Here is an 18,847-nt window from a genome sequence, read left to right as displayed (position 1 = left end):
TCGTCTTTTTACTTTTGTCTTAAATTTACCCCCCAAAAAATACTATGGATCCCATCCATTAGCGATATAATCAATCTAGTTTCCTTTCAATGGACACCTTCGATCCATTAGCGATATACAACATTTACCTTTATCTATGATTTCTTTTCCATGGACATTTCCGGTTCCATTAGCAATATATAACATTTAGCTCTTCCCATTTATTTTCCATGGATTACGATCCATCAGCGATTTCCTAACCTTCCAAAAAAATTTGAAAAATCCCCCAAAAATCCCCTATGGATGGATTATGTGTGGAAGAGGAGGAATGTCTTTTAGGACATACATATCTTTTGGGATAAGTAATTTCCTTTCCTCTAACTACTCATTCGTCTATAGGGCGGCTGGCTTTGATCACACGTCCCCGTTCGTGCTGGCTAGTAATTCTCATATGAGAAGCTAAGTGATCACTCGACTTCGATTTTTCGGTGTGAGGATATTCAAAGTTGGGTTTGAGAGATGAAGGTTGAGAGATGAAGTTTAAAAATTGACGGTTGAGACTTACGGCATGAAAGATGAGCAAGAGAAGCAGACTAGGCGTTGAGAATTGAAGCCTTTAAAATGCGACTGTAACACCGCAAGACCTCTTACACCACCAAATACGTAAGTAATTACTACCCCCTCACTCAACCCTCAAGATCCCCAGGAGCTAACAAAACATAAGATCTTACAAAAATCAGAAATTCAGAATCTCAATTACGGAAGACTATTAGATTAGTTAGTGCTGTGGTGTATAAATAGGGAAGCAACCACTAGATTCGAAGACTAGAAAGTAGACATCGAATACAAAATAAAAGTCAAATTTGAAGCAGGAAATATAAAATAGATCTTGAAAAGTAGAGTTTTTAATCTAAAGTGTAAATCCTCTTTTTTCCATTTTCTTTCTCTTTTTTTTTTTTACTAAATTTAACCTTCAAAACAAGTCCCGCTGGTGATCTCATCCTACAAATTCTTTCAAAAACTTTAAATCTTTGAAAATTCCAAAATCTTTTTCTTATTAATCTTATAACAACTTTACAACACTATCACATACTTCATCAAAATTCCCACCATCTAATAATCCAACTATCTAATCTGATCAATCAATCTAACCGATCGATCAAGACTTAAGCGAGGGAAAAAAAGGGAGATAAATCTTTATTATATCACAATAAATCAAAAAGAGCTCTTTAATTATCTCAAAAGCTTTCCATAGAATATATCCCGGAGTTTAGAAAATCTCGATTATAAGACGATCTCACTATTTATGAATCTTTCAGTCTGTTGAGTTTTGAGAGATATTATATAGGTATCAATTCTTTATATAAGATCTTATATTACATATACATAACTACTCATTTTAAAGATCCTGTAGCTTCCTAGAACAGAAATAATAATTTCCAAACAGAAGTAGCCATGATCCATGCCATACAATGCAAAACGCTCTCTTTGTTCAAACGCTTCAGAATCCCGCCCAGAAGTGAACCACCAGAACTATATATAACAAGAAACAATATCATTTCTTACTTCAACCATGCTACATTTTCGACCCCGCACCAGTAGTAACCTCATTCCCCACTACCACCTCCGCAGGTTCGATATCCATCGGTTTCTTAATCTCTCCTTCATCCCCTCCTTTTCCAACCTCAACTTGTTTTTCATCTAATTTCTTATCCGCAATTTCTGATTCCTCTCCCTCATCTACATTTATCCCTACATCACCCTCAGAAATACTCAACCAATTCCATCCTCTAATCCCTCCATCCTTTCCAAAGATTTTGAAATCATCGTTTGTTTCCTCTTCATCTCCCTCGAGTTCCAAATCTTTCTTAGAAGTTTTACCGACTTCTATTCCTCTCTCCCTAACTAATTGCATCACAGCTCTAACATTTAATCTCATAATCCTTTCTGGTTCCTCTGCTGCAAAAACCTTTTTCGTAACCCATGGGAAAAGAATGCCGAAATCTGATTGACTCAAATGTGCGCTTGATGTAGGATAATAAAAATGAGGTTCTGATTTTCCATTACTGGATGGATTATGGGAAGATGGGCCGGCGGAAAGAAGACGTTTGGTTGCATTGAAATGCTCGGTCCATTTATAAAAGGCTTGCGATTCTACTGCAAGGATTGCAGAACCACCAGGACCTGAAGGTGCATATGATGGAAGAGGATGATCCCATAGCCAGCGGGTTGCCTGGGAACGGAGAGGAAAGCACCAACAATCTAGAAGGACAATCGGATTGTTGGGTGTAATTTGAGAGCAAATAGGAGAATTTGGAGAGGGTGAATAAATCGGTTTGTAAGATTTGGGAGCGGAAGAAGCCTCAGGTGAGTAGAAAACTGATTTTATGAATTGTACCACCGTTGCTGCTCCAAAAGAATGTCCTGCAAAAGTAATTTTGCCAGGTTCATGAACATTCATTTGATCTTTGAATATTGATAATGAAGTAGAAGATGTGTTGAGATTGGTAAGTTTCTCTCCCTCATCCATCTTTAATAAACTATCATGAATCAATCCTATTTCCCAGAGTCGAATTTTCAATTGTTCATTTCTTCCTTCTTCAACTTCTGGACTTGGAGTATGTGATAATCTAACATAATCGACCGTCTTTTTTGCATTTTTCTTGGGCAATTTCTCCTTTTCCGTCGCGGAAACATCGGAGGTTGGTTCTCGAATATATGATATAGGTGTTGAACCATCACGATGTTCGGGTGCAATAACTATCATGCCATGACTTGCTACTGATCCCACTATATGTGAATATGCATTTCTTGAACCACCCAGGCCATGCGAGAATATCATAACAGGCCAACGATTATTGCTTGTTTTTGGTTGGAGAAGTGGCGCATTCTTTCGGACGGGAATTGTAACATAATGAAGAAGTCTAGGGAAATATCTATCGCACGAAATATATCAGCATTTGTTCCTTCTCCCAAGAATTACTCTACTTACGAGATAACCTCTGCCAATGTACTACCAGCTCCTAGAAATCTCGAATATGCACTTATATAATCTCTCTGGGGCGCAGGTATCCAATTCACACTCTTTCCTTTATGTTTCGATTCCGCATCGCATGGGTAGAAGATTCGATATTGAATCGTTGGGATATTTTCTGCATTACTTGGTGCTTGAGACGGTGAATCGAGTTCTGAGATAGGGATTTCGACATCAATTGTTCCTACTTTATGAGGTCCAGTATATTCTGGAAATCCTGGAATCGGACTGAGCCGTGAGAAGTAGGATGTCATTGATAGTGGTGTTATTATTATTGTATTTGGATGAAGTGGCAATCGTAGTCGTAAAGGGCGTTTGATGATAGAATGAAGAATGTTGAATGGAATGGAAGACACTTTGCGAATATGATAAGTAGAATGGAAATTGGATATACGAATGTATTCAAAAAGAAATGAATTTAAATTTAGATTATGGCTATGTATTTGAATCTATCTTGCATTAATATGTAAGAAAAAAACTTATTGTAAGACTTAAATAAATTCATGGGAAAGTTTTGGGCATTCTTTTGGAACAGGCCGAGGTATCGTGTCCCCCTGCCCGAAACGTCATAGCTAAACGTGTGTTACGAGGTTTGCCGTCTAGATCACGTGGAAGTGCTCTAGGCTCTCGAGGTGGTTTATAACTAGGCGTCAAGCAGGGACTTAAGTAATGACAATAATGGTATGCTATTCGTAACTAATAGTAGAGTATACTGAATGATTGATCTTGAGTACGAAGCTCTATACAAAGGAAATCCATCTTGATTATATAGACCTTCGTGTTCTGGCTCTAGAGGCTCTAACTAGATTGATTAGAGCCGGTCACATGATAGCTCTGATCCTGTAATTAGTCATGTGATACGGAAATATGTTACCCGTCGTAACAACGTGGCGTGAAGTAATGTGGCGTTAGCTTTTTGATCCGTTCAGCCACAAAGCTGATAAGGCTAATTTTTTGGATGAAATAGTCTGAACCGAACAGCGATGATGACTTCATCGACTTTTATTATATCTATTAGATACTTGTATAATAAAATATTATCATTAGAATCTCAAATCATCGAAAGACACCCCCTTTTGATAAATACTATTTAGATATAGTAGTATAACATCAATCCATATAGCTACATTGATTATAAATATAAAAAATAATAAAAAGACAATATAATAAATTAGTCTAAAAATAGAAGAAAAAAAAAATTATATACCTAGATATTCTCTGATATTCTTTTATACTAAATGAACTATTCTAATCAAATCTAACTAGGTCAAATCAAATCTAATCTCATCTATCAAACAACATCACCACACCTCCCAAAAATAAAAACCCCAAACTCCATCCAATATTCACATGTATATATATGGTATACCCCCAGCCCTCATACTCCCTAACAAGTTCCAGTATATATCACTCCAACCCCTGAAAGGTAAAAATCATAACCTCGCAACTCCACAACTCCACGCTAAATAAACACCAAAACATCACCATCATTTCTCCTCCCAATCATTTCTCCCCCCAATCATTTCTCCTCCCAATCAGTCAGCGATTAGACTAAGGCAAAATTTTCAAATCCCAAACAACTACTCTCCCCTCCCCTTCCCTTCCTTCCATCCCAGTCCCACCCCCAAATAATCCATCAAACTCTCCTTCCCTCACATCACCTCCTCCTCCCCACAATCCTAAACTCCCTCCCACCCCTATTCTTCCCATGCGCCATACCCTGCTCATCAACACCACCACCATCCACATCCACAAACCGCAATTGAGTTCTCAGTACCCAATGCGGCAGGGGAATCTTCCCCCTCACACTCCCCGGTAACAAATTCCCAAACTCCGTGTCCCTAGTTGCGGCAAGTATGGCTGAGAAAGATTTATTATGTGAGCGACCATTTATATGATACGCATATGCACCAAGAGCATTTGCGATAAGAGCGGCTAGGATAGCGAGACCGTAGGAGAGGAGGAGGGTGGAGGAATGGTAGGCGTAGATGTTTATGGAGGTTGTGGATAGGATGGAGGTGTTGCGGTAGGGACTGGGAGGTTGGTGTTTTGTTAGTTTGTTGATTGATTGATAGATAGATGGATGGATTGGAGATGAGAAATACATACGATAATAAATTACTATTCATAAAACTGCATGTTACATTCCAACTCAACCCCTCTACTAAAGTCTCCAAGGTTGCATTTCCGGCAAGATTGATGTCTTGAGTTCTTTGCTCGCCCACTGTGGTATCATTACTACCCATAGGATCATTTGATTTCCTCTCAAAAAAAGCATCTAAATCCGAACTGCCAAGTAAGGAAGTATGAGCAATTTGAGTAGTGATTTCAGAAAAATATGTACTGGGAAGACCTGGATAAGAAGGAGCAGCTTTGAAGATACCCATTGAACCAACGATGAGATCGGTAAGAGACCACATGTAAGCGGAGTATGCGTGTTGGACCATGAGATTATTGGAGACTGGGCTTTTGATATCTGGGTAAGGAACACTATTGAGGACATGGAGAGATTTGTTGGTGATGGTTTGAGTACCTTCTTGGAGGGTGATATTGAGATTATAAGAAGCGTTGTAGAGTGAACAGACTGTGTAATGATCCTCGGTTTGAAATGAATTTGACTCGACATAACGTGTGTAGCCCATCCAGAGTTGATTTGAAGCATTTTGAGGTTGTTCAAGTCGCATTTGAGGGATAACTGTAACGCCGTTATTGGGTAGAGAGCTATTTCTATAATTACTCAGGTTAGGAACGAATGCGTAGTAGTAGTTTGAGACTTCCGTGATTGGTGCTGTAAAGCCCGCAGTAAACTGGTTTCGAAGGTTTTGTATGATTCTGGCGGTAGCTGCATCGGCCTCTTTGCATTGAACAATGGGTCCGTAAAATTGAACCTCGTAACTTGCATTGAAAAGTGGTGCATTTATCGGTAAAATTTGGCCTTGAGTTGCGGTGGCAGTGGACAAACGAGTGATGATTGTTCGTGGTCCAAGGAACATTTCGTTTTGCACATCCTCCGTGAAGTTCACAGGAACAGAATATGCGAATTTTGAAGTTTGGCCGGAACTGTACATATCGAGAGAGGAGACATTGGCATTTGTTCGGACAATTTTGGTACTGGGCATAACAAACAGTGTTCCAGGAGTGAGAATAGAAGCCATTGGTAGAGTCCTATAGGGTCATTATTATAAGGTTTCACTAGAGAGGAGATAGAAAGTTTTACTCCCAGTCCCATTCAACATCTTTTGGAAATTTGATGAACAAGAGCCGAGTTCCAAAACTTGGCATTTCGAAAAGAAATAAACTAACTTTATAACCGTCGCAAGTAGTGATGTAAGCTTAAGCTTCCAAAGCATTTCTTTATTGAAGAATGATATAAGGGATGTATCGGCAACGAAAGCAGCATCAAGGCATTTAATGGAGACTTTAGTATCCTTGTGATACAAAGATTTCCAAAGCCATTGAGTGTAAGCAAAACCAACAGAGCTGATAAGACAAACTTGTGAGATAAAAGCAGATGAGGTTCCATATCTATGTTATTATCAGTGCTGCTATTTGAAGTAAAATGAGTTGCTGAGGCTTTTGACCCAACGAAAATAACTAACCTCAATGTCCATTGCTGCGAAAGTTCATCTCCAACTTGCTTCCCTACCATGCAAGTATTAAACACATGATGAGAAACACAAGCAAGAATTCCAATTAAAAGATTCCCACCCATCGTAATTGGCGAACGCCAAAAAATCCCATCGTGATAAATGTGATGACCTGGTTTCGAACTGCCCACTGAATCATCCTCTGATGTATCACAATATCTTATTGTTGAATGAATACTCTCTCCATCGGAATTTTCCGATTTCATAGAAAGATTTGAATGTATCGAATCTACTCGGACAGGATATGCTCGGTTTCCTTGGCCCAATTTGTCTACATGTTGAAAATATAAAGCCTCTTCTTGATGGATTGTTTTTGGACAATGATGTGTTCTCGTTTCCTGCTCATCCATTTCGATTATATCCTGTGAATTTGAGACTTCTTGATTGTGATTTGCCATAAGAACATAGTTATTCAATCGCACGAGATGAGAAGGCTGAAGGTCTGCCACAACGATCGAATGGCAAAGTGTTGGCTTTTGAAATGGCTACTCCCCGGTTGAATTATATTCCGCAACCGTTGAAATCTGGAAGCGAAGCGGTCGCCGAGAGATTCTCCCATATACTGGATAAATAGATCAAAGAGTTTTTTTGTGAATATTGAGTGATGAATATAGTAGAAGTCGACTGAAGTCTCGACTTTTAATCCACTTTTGACTCTAAGCTAAATTGATTCAAGCTTCACGACGGCTAGTAAAAGAAAAGGTTCCTTTTGATAATGATTTTGGATTTTTGAGCATATCAAGCATGGTTTTGTATATTTGAAACAGTGGAAGTCCGTAAAGACTACTGCAAACTTTTCGCTAGATATGTGAAGAGAGCGAACACATTTCCCCGCTTGACTAGACGGCAGCGTGGGTCAAGATTGTGACCCACAAAGACAGGAGAATCCATTGGAGTTGAAATTGTAACTATGGACCAATTTCTGAATCATGGAGGTGCGCATAGCCCCAAAAAACTTTGATTATATATCGATCAAAAGACAATGATTGGTTCAAGCAAATACGTGGAAAGAAAAGATAGGTGCATGCTTCCTGCGGCTGTAACACTGAGCTGTGAGGAGGATTTGACGAAGACGAGATCAGGCCTCGCCCAACATACCTAAATATAAGCACGTTTTTGAGACATTGATAATGCAAGCAATCAACTCTTTGAAGTTCATGCTTTGGACCCGTTGCCATACTCTGAGTCGAGTGCAGATCCATCTTCAAAGTCCAACTGGACATTTGCAAGGACTACAAGCAGGGCAGAATCCCAGCATCATGGTGATATTCCGCCAGCAATAAAATATTCTCCATAATAGGATCTTCAATTGAGTCAGATGCAGGGAATTTCTTTGATTACGTAGATGATATAAGACGATGGATGATGTTGATGGATGATGGGCGATGGATGATGGGTGAGGATGATGGGTGGTGGTGTTGTCGAGATAAACTGCCACGCAATTTCATATCTGTTTCAAGCCCTGGCCCCTGGAAAGATAACGAACCATTTTGAGGCTCTTTTGTGATCTCCAACCAATCACAATTAAGAACAACGACTCCTTCTCAAGGTTTTCCGTCCTTCATAGCATATACCTAGTATTAAGATTATGTTTTTTCGACTTCTTCTCTGCCCAAGACAGATATCAAATCTTCATCATTCCAATAACCTTATTATCACCCCATCCTTTCATCATCACCATCCTTCCGAGCGATGGAACATTTCCATGCCCACAAATCAAGATCCCCCCTTCTCTCAAAAACCCCTCGTCTTTCTCCCTCTTACAACAAATACTGGATCTTCATATCCACCTTCCTTCGAAACGACTTCTTCCACATTCTCCCATCCCCCACTTGCCCAAAAAATAACCTCCGACCCATTTCCTCCTCTCCTCATCATCCATCCCTCAACCATCTCCCCACCACCTTGGTCGGAAAACATCGATTACTAAAAGCCATATGAGCCTCACCCCCAATCTTCAACACTCTCCTCATTTCCTCAAATACGTCAATCGGTTGTGTTAAGTAATCCACTGATACATTACAAATAACCACATCCATCGATGCATAACCGATTTCCCGAAATGTTGGATGAACATTTAGATCTTTGACCATATATTGGGTTAAATGTTCATTTCGTTGTAATTCTGCTGCGTTCATACCAATTCCTATCATGATGGGTGGTTTGAGCGAAGAGGGTAAGTGGGATACCCATGATGAACAGATGTCGAGAACGGATGATGTGGGTGTGATGATGGTGGAATAATAGTCTTTCAATATAGAGATGGCACCATCGTCAATGTGCTGAACAAACCGTGGTTGAGAGTACCATTCAGTATCTGGTGATTCATCTTGTCGATGGAAATCTGATCGAGTGAAAACGAAAGGTGTTGGGTAGAGAGAGCGAGGAAGTGGTGTAATTTTTGGGAAAGGAGATATTGGTGAGGGGTTGCTGGTCATGGTTCTGTTACAAATAAAGCTTTGAGTGGTAAGTGAAAGATTTATTGTAGGTTTGGAGAAGGTTGATTTCAAAAAATGACGATATAATGACATTTTAATAACAGGAATTTAAATGTTTTATGAACCTTTCGAGCTTCTTTTTGGGGAAGGAAAGTTTGGTGGCAATTTTGAGGGGCGGGAAAGAACAAAGCTTATTACTTAATGTTACCTAGGTAGGTTATAGCTTCAAATGAGAAATGGGAAGCTTAATTCGACTGATCTCACTTCTTTTCGTCCCGTCATATTTTCATCTAGATTTTTTATTTTCTCATCGGCATTCATGCTGTCGAAGTTAATTCGGACCTTCGAATAATATTCAACATCCATTCACTCGCGTAAGAGGTCTTTCACCAAAGATTCCTCATATGCCTCACATTCCTAAGACACATTGATTAGGATTACTTTGCTTTGAACATCTCGAGCATTCAAATTTTCCCATCTCAAACTTCATATCCGAATTTAAATCAAACAATACTCTCATTTATCAATATTTCGTCAATCCAGAAACTAAAGTATAAAACATTTATACGGACACTAAAAAGCTAGTGCAAAGTCAAACTGTGGGCATCCGAAACTCGTGTCATTCTATCATGGTAAAGTCACCATATTTTTTTTTTGCATTGCTATTTCATCGTGAGCTAGATTTACTTTTCAGCCCTATGATTCTTGTGGATTAGATCTTCTCTGTTATATTACTTTCTTATTCTTTTCTACGTCTAAAATATAATCTCATTTCTCCTCAATCATTACATCAACATCATTAATAGCATTTCCGAATACACAAATCTTCAATTAGATATATCAAATTCATCTTCACAAATAATCTTACAGTGTTCGAGTTCAATTTTCTCATCTCCAAATCCAAATCCAACATGTCCCTCAATAAACCTCAAACTATCATCCAACAAACACCACGAAGTAAACCCATCACAAATTCCACTCACCAACCCCCCTGATTCAGCATCACCTATATCATCCAAATCACCATGATAATATGCCGCATCCTGCTCTAATAGCACTTCCCAGCGCAACTCCCAATTATGCGTCTACACATTCGGACGCAGTATCTCTCTCCTCACTACTCCAGCATTAACATCTAAAATCACCTCTCTCACTTCCCACATTTAACTCCTCCTTTCTATATACACCCATCCGGTCAGTGGTCACCATCTCATTCACCTCCATTCTAAATCTAGGATATCTCCTGTCTCGGCATAGCATTATAGCCGACCGCATCATAACCTTAAAAAGCGATACAATTCTCTCCTCCTTCCTCTCCTTCCTCTCCTTCCTCTCCTTTCTCTCCTTTCTCTCCTTTCTCTCCTTCCTCCCCTCCCCCCCCTCCTCCCCTTCCATAACACGTTATACCATCCCAATGAAAAAAATAAAAACAAGTGAAAAAACAAACAAAACCCCCCCAAAAACTAATCAATAATAACTTATAAACTCCAAATCTTAAATCATACTATGTTTCAAATTCTTCACCTTTTTTATATTTTTTCCCTTAAGGTTTTAATAATAGTAGAATATGTTAAAAGGAATGACCTCACACAGGGAATATTGGGAAGCTGATAGGGCAGAACTGAGGTAATATTGGTCTAGTAGGTTAATCTCTCTTCTAAGTTCTACGGAAGTGCGAAGCTCTCTGTAAGAGAGCTTCTCAATCTAGTCCTAACAGGACTAGTGCCCTGTGCACGTGCTACGCAGGAACCATTCACTTTAACAGAATATCTTAATTATAACGTGTTTCATCACCCCGTGCACCATATCACCTCGTGCACCACTTTCACCTCAATTCCTATTTATAATCATATATAATTCAACAATTACTTGATCAATTGATTTAAACTAAGCACTATCTAATAATTTAGGATCTATATTATCATTAGAACATGTTCTTGCATTATGACCTATTATTCTACATTTATTACAGCATCGATTAATCGATGTCTCTCTATTAGAATTCCGTTCATTTTATTGTCTATTATATTTAATCTAAACATCCACCTTTTTTTGTAATATAATATTATTAGCTTTTTGAATAATGAAAGCTTCTCCTAAACATAATTGAATCTTTTTAATACATCGACATTTACTTAATCCTGTATTTGCTAATCGAAGATCGTGATTCTCAAAAGCTAAAATCATGACAGTATTAGTGTGACCAAAAGGGTGTTTATAGACCAGCAATTGTATTTAACTTAGAATCTACAGGTGAAGAGCACCTGTAGATGGGGATAGCTACTCTATATATACACAAATGAATGGCCTAGCCGCAATGGCTAGGCAAAAAGAAGTCATATTTATTCCTCCAATGATCTTACTTTACCGATAACCATTGATACCTAGTACTTGTCCGGATCTGATCCTCAGGTCACCTAAATCGCATACTAATCTCGAGTAATCGTATCATGTGTGGACATGGTTAATGTACCTGAGGTTTCTTATATAATAAAGGTGGGAGGAAAGCAGGGATTTCCGTCACAATTAGCTAGGTATTCTATACCCTTAATTAAAGGATTTGTAATCTTAAATATAGGTGTAGGAGAGCTAGAATGATACCGAGCAATAATAGATTATACTAAAAATACTTGTGAAAAAGCTTCGATAGCATTGTAATGTGTTTGTGAGACCCAATCGAGTATATAACTCAAAGGAAACGAAGGAGAAGTAGGTGTACAGATTCGAATATCCATTTTAGAGAGTACAACATCGGGATTAAAAAAGACTAATCTTGCTTCTTTAAAATCTGCTTTCATATTCTTTATTGTAATTGCTTATTTGTATACAATATTGAATACTATAAAGAATTCGATTTTGGAGATATAATTGATATATATCCATATATATCCATATATACCTCTTAATTTGCTTGCTATATATGCGTTTTAGTATACTAAAATAACTAATATCAAGAGATTGGATAAGATAACTTGAATAAAATAGTAATCTAATGGTTTTAATCTTATATTCTATACAATAGTTCTGAAAAGGGCCTGATTCATAACTTTCATATCCATCTAAGACTAGCATTCGATATGCACCCTTCGTTCGGAGTTTCGTATACTTATCAAAATGCTTTAGCCATTCTAAACCCGTCTCATTATTCGTCTATCTATTTATAATAGTTTTAACCACCCATTCGGGAGGCATATCCGTCTCGCTGTATCAATTGACTAAATGCATTTGTCCTTGAACAAGAAGATATGGAGGTATGTTCTCCCCTGTCGCATTACCACATACAATCGCTGTCGACTATTCTCTATTGTCTAGCTGTATTCCTTTACTTTTGCTACATCTATCTACATTAGTAATAACTATACTAAAGGATATCACTTCCATCATAAAGCCTGTTTCATCAAAATTCCATATATCGTACTCCTATATTTCATATTTTGTCTTTATATTTTTGAATAATTGAAATCACTTATTAATAAGCTTAGGATCCTCGCAGAGAGCCCTTTGGAAGTCGTAGACACAATTAAAACGTATTTTTAGAATATTATATCGATTCACAAATCGATATACTTATTGTTTACCAATACGCTTTCCACCCCTCGATTCAAGAATATAATTCACTATACTTTCAACACTTATGAATTTAGGACTAAATCCTCGCTCATCCATATCGATTATATGCTGAATAATAACCTCCTCTTCAATTTTAGTAATTTTATACTGTTTTTGACAATATTCAGAGATAGGAATAATCTCTTTCATTCTATATATGTGTTGTATAAGTAATATTGTAAATCTTGGCAGTTTTCCAAAGACTTAAATTTTTATCTTTAGCCATTGCCTCTATTACCATAACGATATCGCATTTATTTAATATCGATACCATAATTATTTATTGATAAATCGTGTATTGAAGTGATTGATGTGAATTGAGGTAAAAGTGGTGCATGAGGTGATATGGTGCACGGGGTGATGAAACACGTTACAATATCAATAATAATAAATTTCATAGTAATCGATTTGATTTAATTTAATTTAATTTAATTATAGATTAATCATAGACCACCACATCTCATACCCCCCCCCTCAAAAAAAAAAAGAAAAAAAAAAAAGGAAAATTCAAAATGTAAAAATGTAATTAAGACCCACTCCCAATCAAATAAATAAACAAAGCCCACATAAACCCAATCTCAGAAACCTGTAGATATAGATACAGATAGATACAGACTCCATACCACTTCCACAAAACTTCGAACGTTAACTTCTACTACACCTACACATTATACACAAAATCTTCTCTCCACCCCCTCCCCCTAACCTAAATTCATCAACACATCTCAAACCACGGCATCAAAACCTAAGAGAGGGGTGTGGTTGTGGTTGTGGTTGTAGATTTTGGTATTTTTATGTAAGATGTCATTAGATTTATATGCTATGCTATGCTATACTATACAATGTTATACTATGCTCTGCTATGTATGCTGTATCCAATCCAACTCCATGTATATTGCACCCTTAGTCCAAGTACGCCTCCAAATCAAATCGTCGTGTGATCTTAGTATATATATACACCAATGATATAACCCCGTCCATCCCATACCTATCCTATTACCTTCCAAACCCCATCTCCCCACTCATACATTCTATCCCACCACTCCTCATCCCACCCAACCCCAATCCCCCTAATTAACCCCCTCCATCGCATGCCCCGTAGGCCCCTGAACCGCATAATCACACGTAACAAACGCCCTATCGACCTCGGGCAACCCCTCACAACAATACTGCAACGTTTCCGCCACATCATGCGCCTCCTCCAAGGTCGTCCCCTCACTAAGAAGTATGTCTACTTCCACCCAAACACCATCACCCGCATGATAAGCCGTGATACTTTTATATCCATTTACTAGTGGACTAAAACGCCATGCGAGAAATGTGAGTTTTTGTTGTAAACGATCGTCTACTGCGGCGCCGGTTAGTCGGAATATGTTTTCTAGACAGGTGGATGCCCAGTCGTAGATTATGAAGAGGGAGAGGAGACCAGCGCCGAGGGGGTCAAGCCACCAGATTTTGGCGGCGTTGCCGACGTAGGGGAAGATGAGAGAGAGGGTGTTGAAGATTACGTCGGTTTTGCAATCTTTAATGGGGATGTTAGTTAATTCATAATTTAATATTGAAGGGACAAAATTCCAGAAAACTAAGATCTTACATACCTTGAGCCAAAGCTTGAACCTGTGTAGTTTTAATTTTAATACATCCAAACCAAATAAGACCCTTAAGACCAATCGTACCAGCCATCGAAGCAATTGCAATAACGGGTAATTCCTTTGCTTCATGTGGACCCTTGGACATGAGTTTCTGAGCCGATTCTTGAAGAATTTGTACGAATGAAATAATCATTATGATGGAAAATACCAAAATTCCAATGGGTTCCAATCTCTTTCTTCCCACGGGGAATTTTCTTTTCAGACTCATTAATCTCCATTCTACTAATCGATTGGTCGTAAATACTATAACCGTACAGAGAAGATCGAGAGCTGAATCAACGAGAGAAGCTATTAGAGAAAGTGACGAGGAATAAAACGCCGCTACACCTTTAGCGGCGAGGAGAATAATATTCGCGATTACGTTGATATTAATAGCCCATTTAGCACTCCTGCGAGCTTTTTGACGTTTCTCTTGTTCGGCATCTGGTAGGAAGGGTTCGACAAATCCTTGGGTATCTTGTAATGCACCTCCTCCTTCTGCAACTCCATCACCATTATCATCTCGAGGATCGAAGGATTCGAGAATATCATCTGCGAGTGCTTGGACAATGGCATTTACTTCCAGCCAATCATCTAGTCGATTGTTTTGTTCTTCGTAGAAACTGCGGATGCATTTTGGCATTTCTTTTAGCTGTTTAGGTATGGAATTAGTAAAATGATACGAATGTATTCGCGCAACAAGGGAAAAGAATAAAATAAGATAATCTTACCTCATTGTCCTTCTTGCGGAATTCTTCCAAATTCGAACTTTCCACACTATCTAACAATTTCTTCTTAAATTCAACACGTCTCCGATCATCCGGTTCTAAAGGTCCTTGATCTCTAAATCTGTACTTTCGATCCTTTGATGGTCTTCCTTGCTCTAAATCTCTGCGAAGATATGTAGTTTGTTTGGTCTTGTAAGCATCATCACTTCCGCTTGTCCAATTTCGATGACCTGCCATTCCGAATTGACTGTAAGGTTATCGACACCGTTGATTCAGAGAAAAGGAAAAATAGAAAGCAAAAAAGTCAATTGGTATATTCTATCATGAATTGATGTATTTTCTTAAATGTCAGCTCTATGATCCATCCATTCATTCATTCATTTATTTACTTCTCTACCTAGGTACCTAGTATTGACCTTGATTTTTGGTTGGTGGAGTGGTGGAACATGTATGATGTCACTTTTCGCTGGTAAACTTAAGTCAACGTGGATCATTTCCTGCAGTGAGATGCAATTTAAATCTTATGGGGAGACAGCACAACACGAATTTATGAGATATTTTCATAAATTAATAAAGCATTTCTCTGACAGCTTACCATACTTGAGTGATGGGATATAACAATTCCGTACTGACGATATACAGAATGTATATCGTTTTTAGAGTTTCTTCTTATCTGAAGATTGAGATTGTTTATATTGGCCATAATCCGTAGTAGACCCGTCACTTGGCATACATGCGCGGAGTATTGCGTACGGGAAGGGAAGCGGAGAATAGATATTTTTGGCATCAATTGCGAATTCCTGAAAAGGGAATCCGTTGAAGCAGTATTGGTAATGATGGATGATTCTGTTGCTTTGAATAATACTGTATCATGCCAATTGAGTAACAGCAGTAATGGTTTCTCATCAATGAAAATTCAACCAATCCTATGAAGTATGAAACTATCCAGTCACATTATAAACTAGTCAGGACTTCTTGATTTTTGTGCCTGCCAAAGTCTGGTGGAAGAAGCTAAGAAAAGAAGCTTTCAACAAAGGGCTGATGATCCAAGCTTTTTGTCACGTGATAGCGCAGAACGGATTAAAATATCTGTCACGTTCAATGACTACCTACATGATAACTATTCATTTATTTTCTTCTACCACTTTCAAACCTTCTTCTTATCGTTCTTGTTTCTCCTCTTCCTCCTAGACCTAAGTAATTTTAACAATTCAAGTTCCTTCAAAAGCTCTATCCAATTAGAATCAAACTCACTACTCTCCTCTTCATATCCGCTATCATTTTATCTTCACTCAGCCTCGCTATTACTCTCATCTCCAATCGCAGTACAACTCTAGCCTTCCCTCTTACTCTTCTCTCGTTCCCTCAGGGCATCAATAAATCATTTAACAATCAAAAGACCAAAACTCGCGAAAGCTAATATTGGGAAATACCCTGGAATAGATATAGAAACTACATGGAAGATTAGATATGCATTCGAGTAACCTATTGCTAAAACACCTTTATAGGGTACGGGTATTTTTATGAAGAATCTGGTACCTACTTAGGGCGTAGATAGTCAAAGAGTTTGTCTTGAAAATCGAAAGAAATGAATGGCTAGTTGAGGGAGTGGTGAGTATAAAAAGGAATTTTCGTGGCGGTCTTTTTATGGATGCAGGATTCCTATGCATTAGAGTGCTGATCTTTTGAGGGAGAGGACATAGATAGGGGACTGGAGATTTTCTTTTTAAAGAGTGTATAATGAATGGTATCAAAAAACGTTTGCATTGTTATCCACCCATTTTTCTCAAGGCATCCATCAACCTTCCAGTAATTACCAAATGATCTTAAGATTACATTAAATTACCCCTTGTATCAAGAAACTCAACCGAGGATTGGCAAAATTACATACCTAGCCCCAAACCAAGCACCAAAGAAGAATGAACCATAATCAAAAGACCGTGCCCAAACGAAGAAGAAGAAACAAGAAAAGAAAATTCTTCACATCATCCCCTCCTCTCCAAAATCTCAAGCTGCGTAAACTTAAACTCCCCCCTCAAAATCTCCTCTCGAGTAATCTGTCTCGCATCCTCATCAAATTCTTCTTCTGCTGCGAAATCCTCTTCAAATCCATATCGATCATCTCCCCTCATGCTTTCTTCGCTTTCCCCAATCATGCTCCGTGTCTCTGTGATCTGCTCATACTTAATCTCATCCTGATCCTCAACTTCATCGCGATATTCATCTTCATCATCTTCAACATCGTCAGCTGCATGCGTAAGCGGACATTTAGGTCCTCCGAGTATATTCTCCACATCGTCGAATATAAACCAGCGGGCTCCAATTCCAGAACTGCTTATTTCTTCTTGGCACCAGCCGCTCTCTATGAAGCGGGGGTTTATTTTACTGGTTTCGGGCCAGGTGTATTCTTCTTCTTCTTCATCTTCCTCATATTCCTCATCCTCATCATCATAATTCTCGTGATCATCTTTATCCTCATCTTTATCCTCATCCTCATCCTCATCTCCCCCTCCCCCCAACCCCACCCTCCTCATCTCTTCAATCTCCTCATCCAACAACCCACTCCTCCACTCACTAACCCACTTCAACACCTCAAAATCTCTCATTAATCCCTCCACAAATTCCGGAATCTCCTCATCAGGAATCAAATCTTCTTTTCTGACTGGAGGAAGCGTTGCGCGGATTTCATCAAGTGTAGCTGTAGTGTACCAACCTACTGGTTTCTTTTCCTGTTCTGGTTCTGGAGAAAGTGTTGAAGATGGTGGAGGGGGGGAGGGAGATCGAGCGGGGAGTTTACCGCGTTGTTTTGCGCTTAGTTTGACTTTTGGTTTTGGTGCGGACGTTGATGTTGATGTTGATATTTTGGGATAGGGAAGAATATTACTAGAAATTATAAATTTCGATCTAGAATTAGATGTTGATTGAGAAGTTGTAGAATTAGCTCTTGTAGTTCTTTTTTCCTTTTGTACTTTGCCCTTTCCGTCTCCTACCCTATCTCCTCTCGCAGCAATCCCCACATCCTCACCGAAAACAGCGTTTTTATGAAAACTTCCACTACTTCCGCCACTAGAAGAAAGATCCTTACCATTAACACCCAATTGTCTCAAAATTTCTTGTATCTCCTCAGGTGTCTTCTTAATCATTCCCGTAGGAGCACCTATTGATATTTTCTCCGTAGAGCCCACAGAGCCCGCAGAACCTGCAGAGCTCCCAGGCACCATCTCAGCAGAAACTCCAGAGCCAGAAACCGAACCCTTTTTGCGCAAAGAAAGTCCAGCAATATTAGAAGGACTAGCATGCGTGCGCATACTAGAAAAAGCTTTTTGCATTCCCTGACGCGCGGTATTGAGACGAAAGCGATTTTTCCGCTGCATTCCATGATCAGTAGGAAGAGATGTTTGCGGGGTAGAAAGAGAGGATGCGGTTGAGGATATCGATAATTCCATGCTATTTTTCATGGTAGTTTTGATTTCAGAAGCAAGTGTTACGTGGCGTAAACCGCTAGGACGAGAGGAATTGGCAATTTTAGGAGGAGGTGGTGGATTTGTTGGGGCAGGTGGTATGATTCGTGAATACCGATCTACGCGGCTTATGGCTCCATCTCTGTTTATTGCATTTTCGTGTGCTGGGCTGGTGGTGGAATCGGTAGGAGAAGATGGGAGATCGGGGGAGGTAGCGGAGCGTGGCAGGTGGAAGGGCCGCATGGTGATGTGTGGTTTGAGCTCGAGGCGGTGGGAAGGTTTGTGCCTATAGAAGGGTTTTTGAAATAGCTGGTTGGTAC

The 18,847-nt window shown here is 38.9% G+C and overlaps 6 protein-coding genes across 6 annotated transcripts; all 6 read right to left on the bottom strand.

The window, feature by feature from the left end:
• Positions 1 to 1,555: 1,555 nt before the first annotated feature.
• Positions 1,556 to 3,267, bottom strand: SS1G_01537 (hypothetical protein; the record flags this gene model as incomplete). The annotated part of the gene is made up of 2 exons (XM_001597293.1): positions 1,556 to 2,915; positions 2,972 to 3,267. 2 exons carry the CDS (start codon positions 3,265 to 3,267, stop codon positions 1,556 to 1,558), a joined length of 1,656 nt encoding a protein of 551 aa, XP_001597343.1.
• Positions 3,268 to 4,670: 1,403 nt separating this feature from the next.
• SS1G_01536 (hypothetical protein) lies at positions 4,671 to 6,168 on the bottom strand (the record flags this gene model as incomplete). Its single annotated transcript, XM_001597292.1, has 2 exons — positions 4,671 to 5,046; positions 5,123 to 6,168. 2 exons carry the CDS (start codon positions 6,166 to 6,168, stop codon positions 4,671 to 4,673), a joined length of 1,422 nt encoding a protein of 473 aa, XP_001597342.1.
• Positions 6,169 to 8,394: 2,226 nt separating this feature from the next.
• SS1G_01535 (hypothetical protein) lies at positions 8,395 to 8,580 on the bottom strand (the record flags this gene model as incomplete). The annotated part of the gene is made up of 1 exon (XM_001597291.1): positions 8,395 to 8,580. The coding sequence occupies one exon, from the start codon at positions 8,578 to 8,580 to the stop codon at positions 8,395 to 8,397; it is 186 nt and encodes a 61-aa protein (XP_001597341.1).
• A 1,646-nt stretch (positions 8,581 to 10,226) lies between these two features.
• SS1G_01534 (predicted protein) lies at positions 10,227 to 10,493 on the bottom strand (the record flags this gene model as incomplete). The annotated part of the gene is made up of 2 exons (XM_001597290.1): positions 10,227 to 10,275; positions 10,369 to 10,493. 2 exons carry the CDS (start codon positions 10,491 to 10,493, stop codon positions 10,227 to 10,229), a joined length of 174 nt encoding a protein of 57 aa, XP_001597340.1.
• A 1,913-nt stretch (positions 10,494 to 12,406) lies between these two features.
• On the bottom strand, positions 12,407 to 15,303 carry SS1G_01533 (hypothetical protein; the record flags this gene model as incomplete). Its single annotated transcript, XM_001597289.1, has 6 exons — positions 12,407 to 12,429; positions 12,677 to 12,858; positions 13,373 to 13,408; positions 13,842 to 14,229; positions 14,306 to 14,990; positions 15,070 to 15,303. 6 exons carry the CDS (start codon positions 15,301 to 15,303, stop codon positions 12,407 to 12,409), a joined length of 1,548 nt encoding a protein of 515 aa, XP_001597339.1.
• A 1,748-nt stretch (positions 15,304 to 17,051) lies between these two features.
• Positions 17,052 to 18,770, bottom strand: SS1G_01532 (predicted protein; the record flags this gene model as incomplete). The annotated part of the gene is made up of 1 exon (XM_001597288.1): positions 17,052 to 18,770. One exon carries the CDS (start codon positions 18,768 to 18,770, stop codon positions 17,052 to 17,054), a length of 1,719 nt encoding a protein of 572 aa, XP_001597338.1.
• Positions 18,771 to 18,847: the final 77 nt, after the last annotated feature.

The sequence above is a fragment of the Sclerotinia sclerotiorum genome, genomic scaffold (assembly GCF_000146945.2).
Source record: "Sclerotinia sclerotiorum 1980 UF-70 scaffold_2 genomic scaffold, whole genome shotgun sequence".
NCBI classification, from domain to species: Eukaryota; Fungi; Ascomycota; class Leotiomycetes; order Helotiales; family Sclerotiniaceae; genus Sclerotinia; species Sclerotinia sclerotiorum.
The sequence above is the reverse complement of the archived record's forward strand: the minus strand, read 5'-3'. Positions and strand labels throughout refer to the sequence as shown.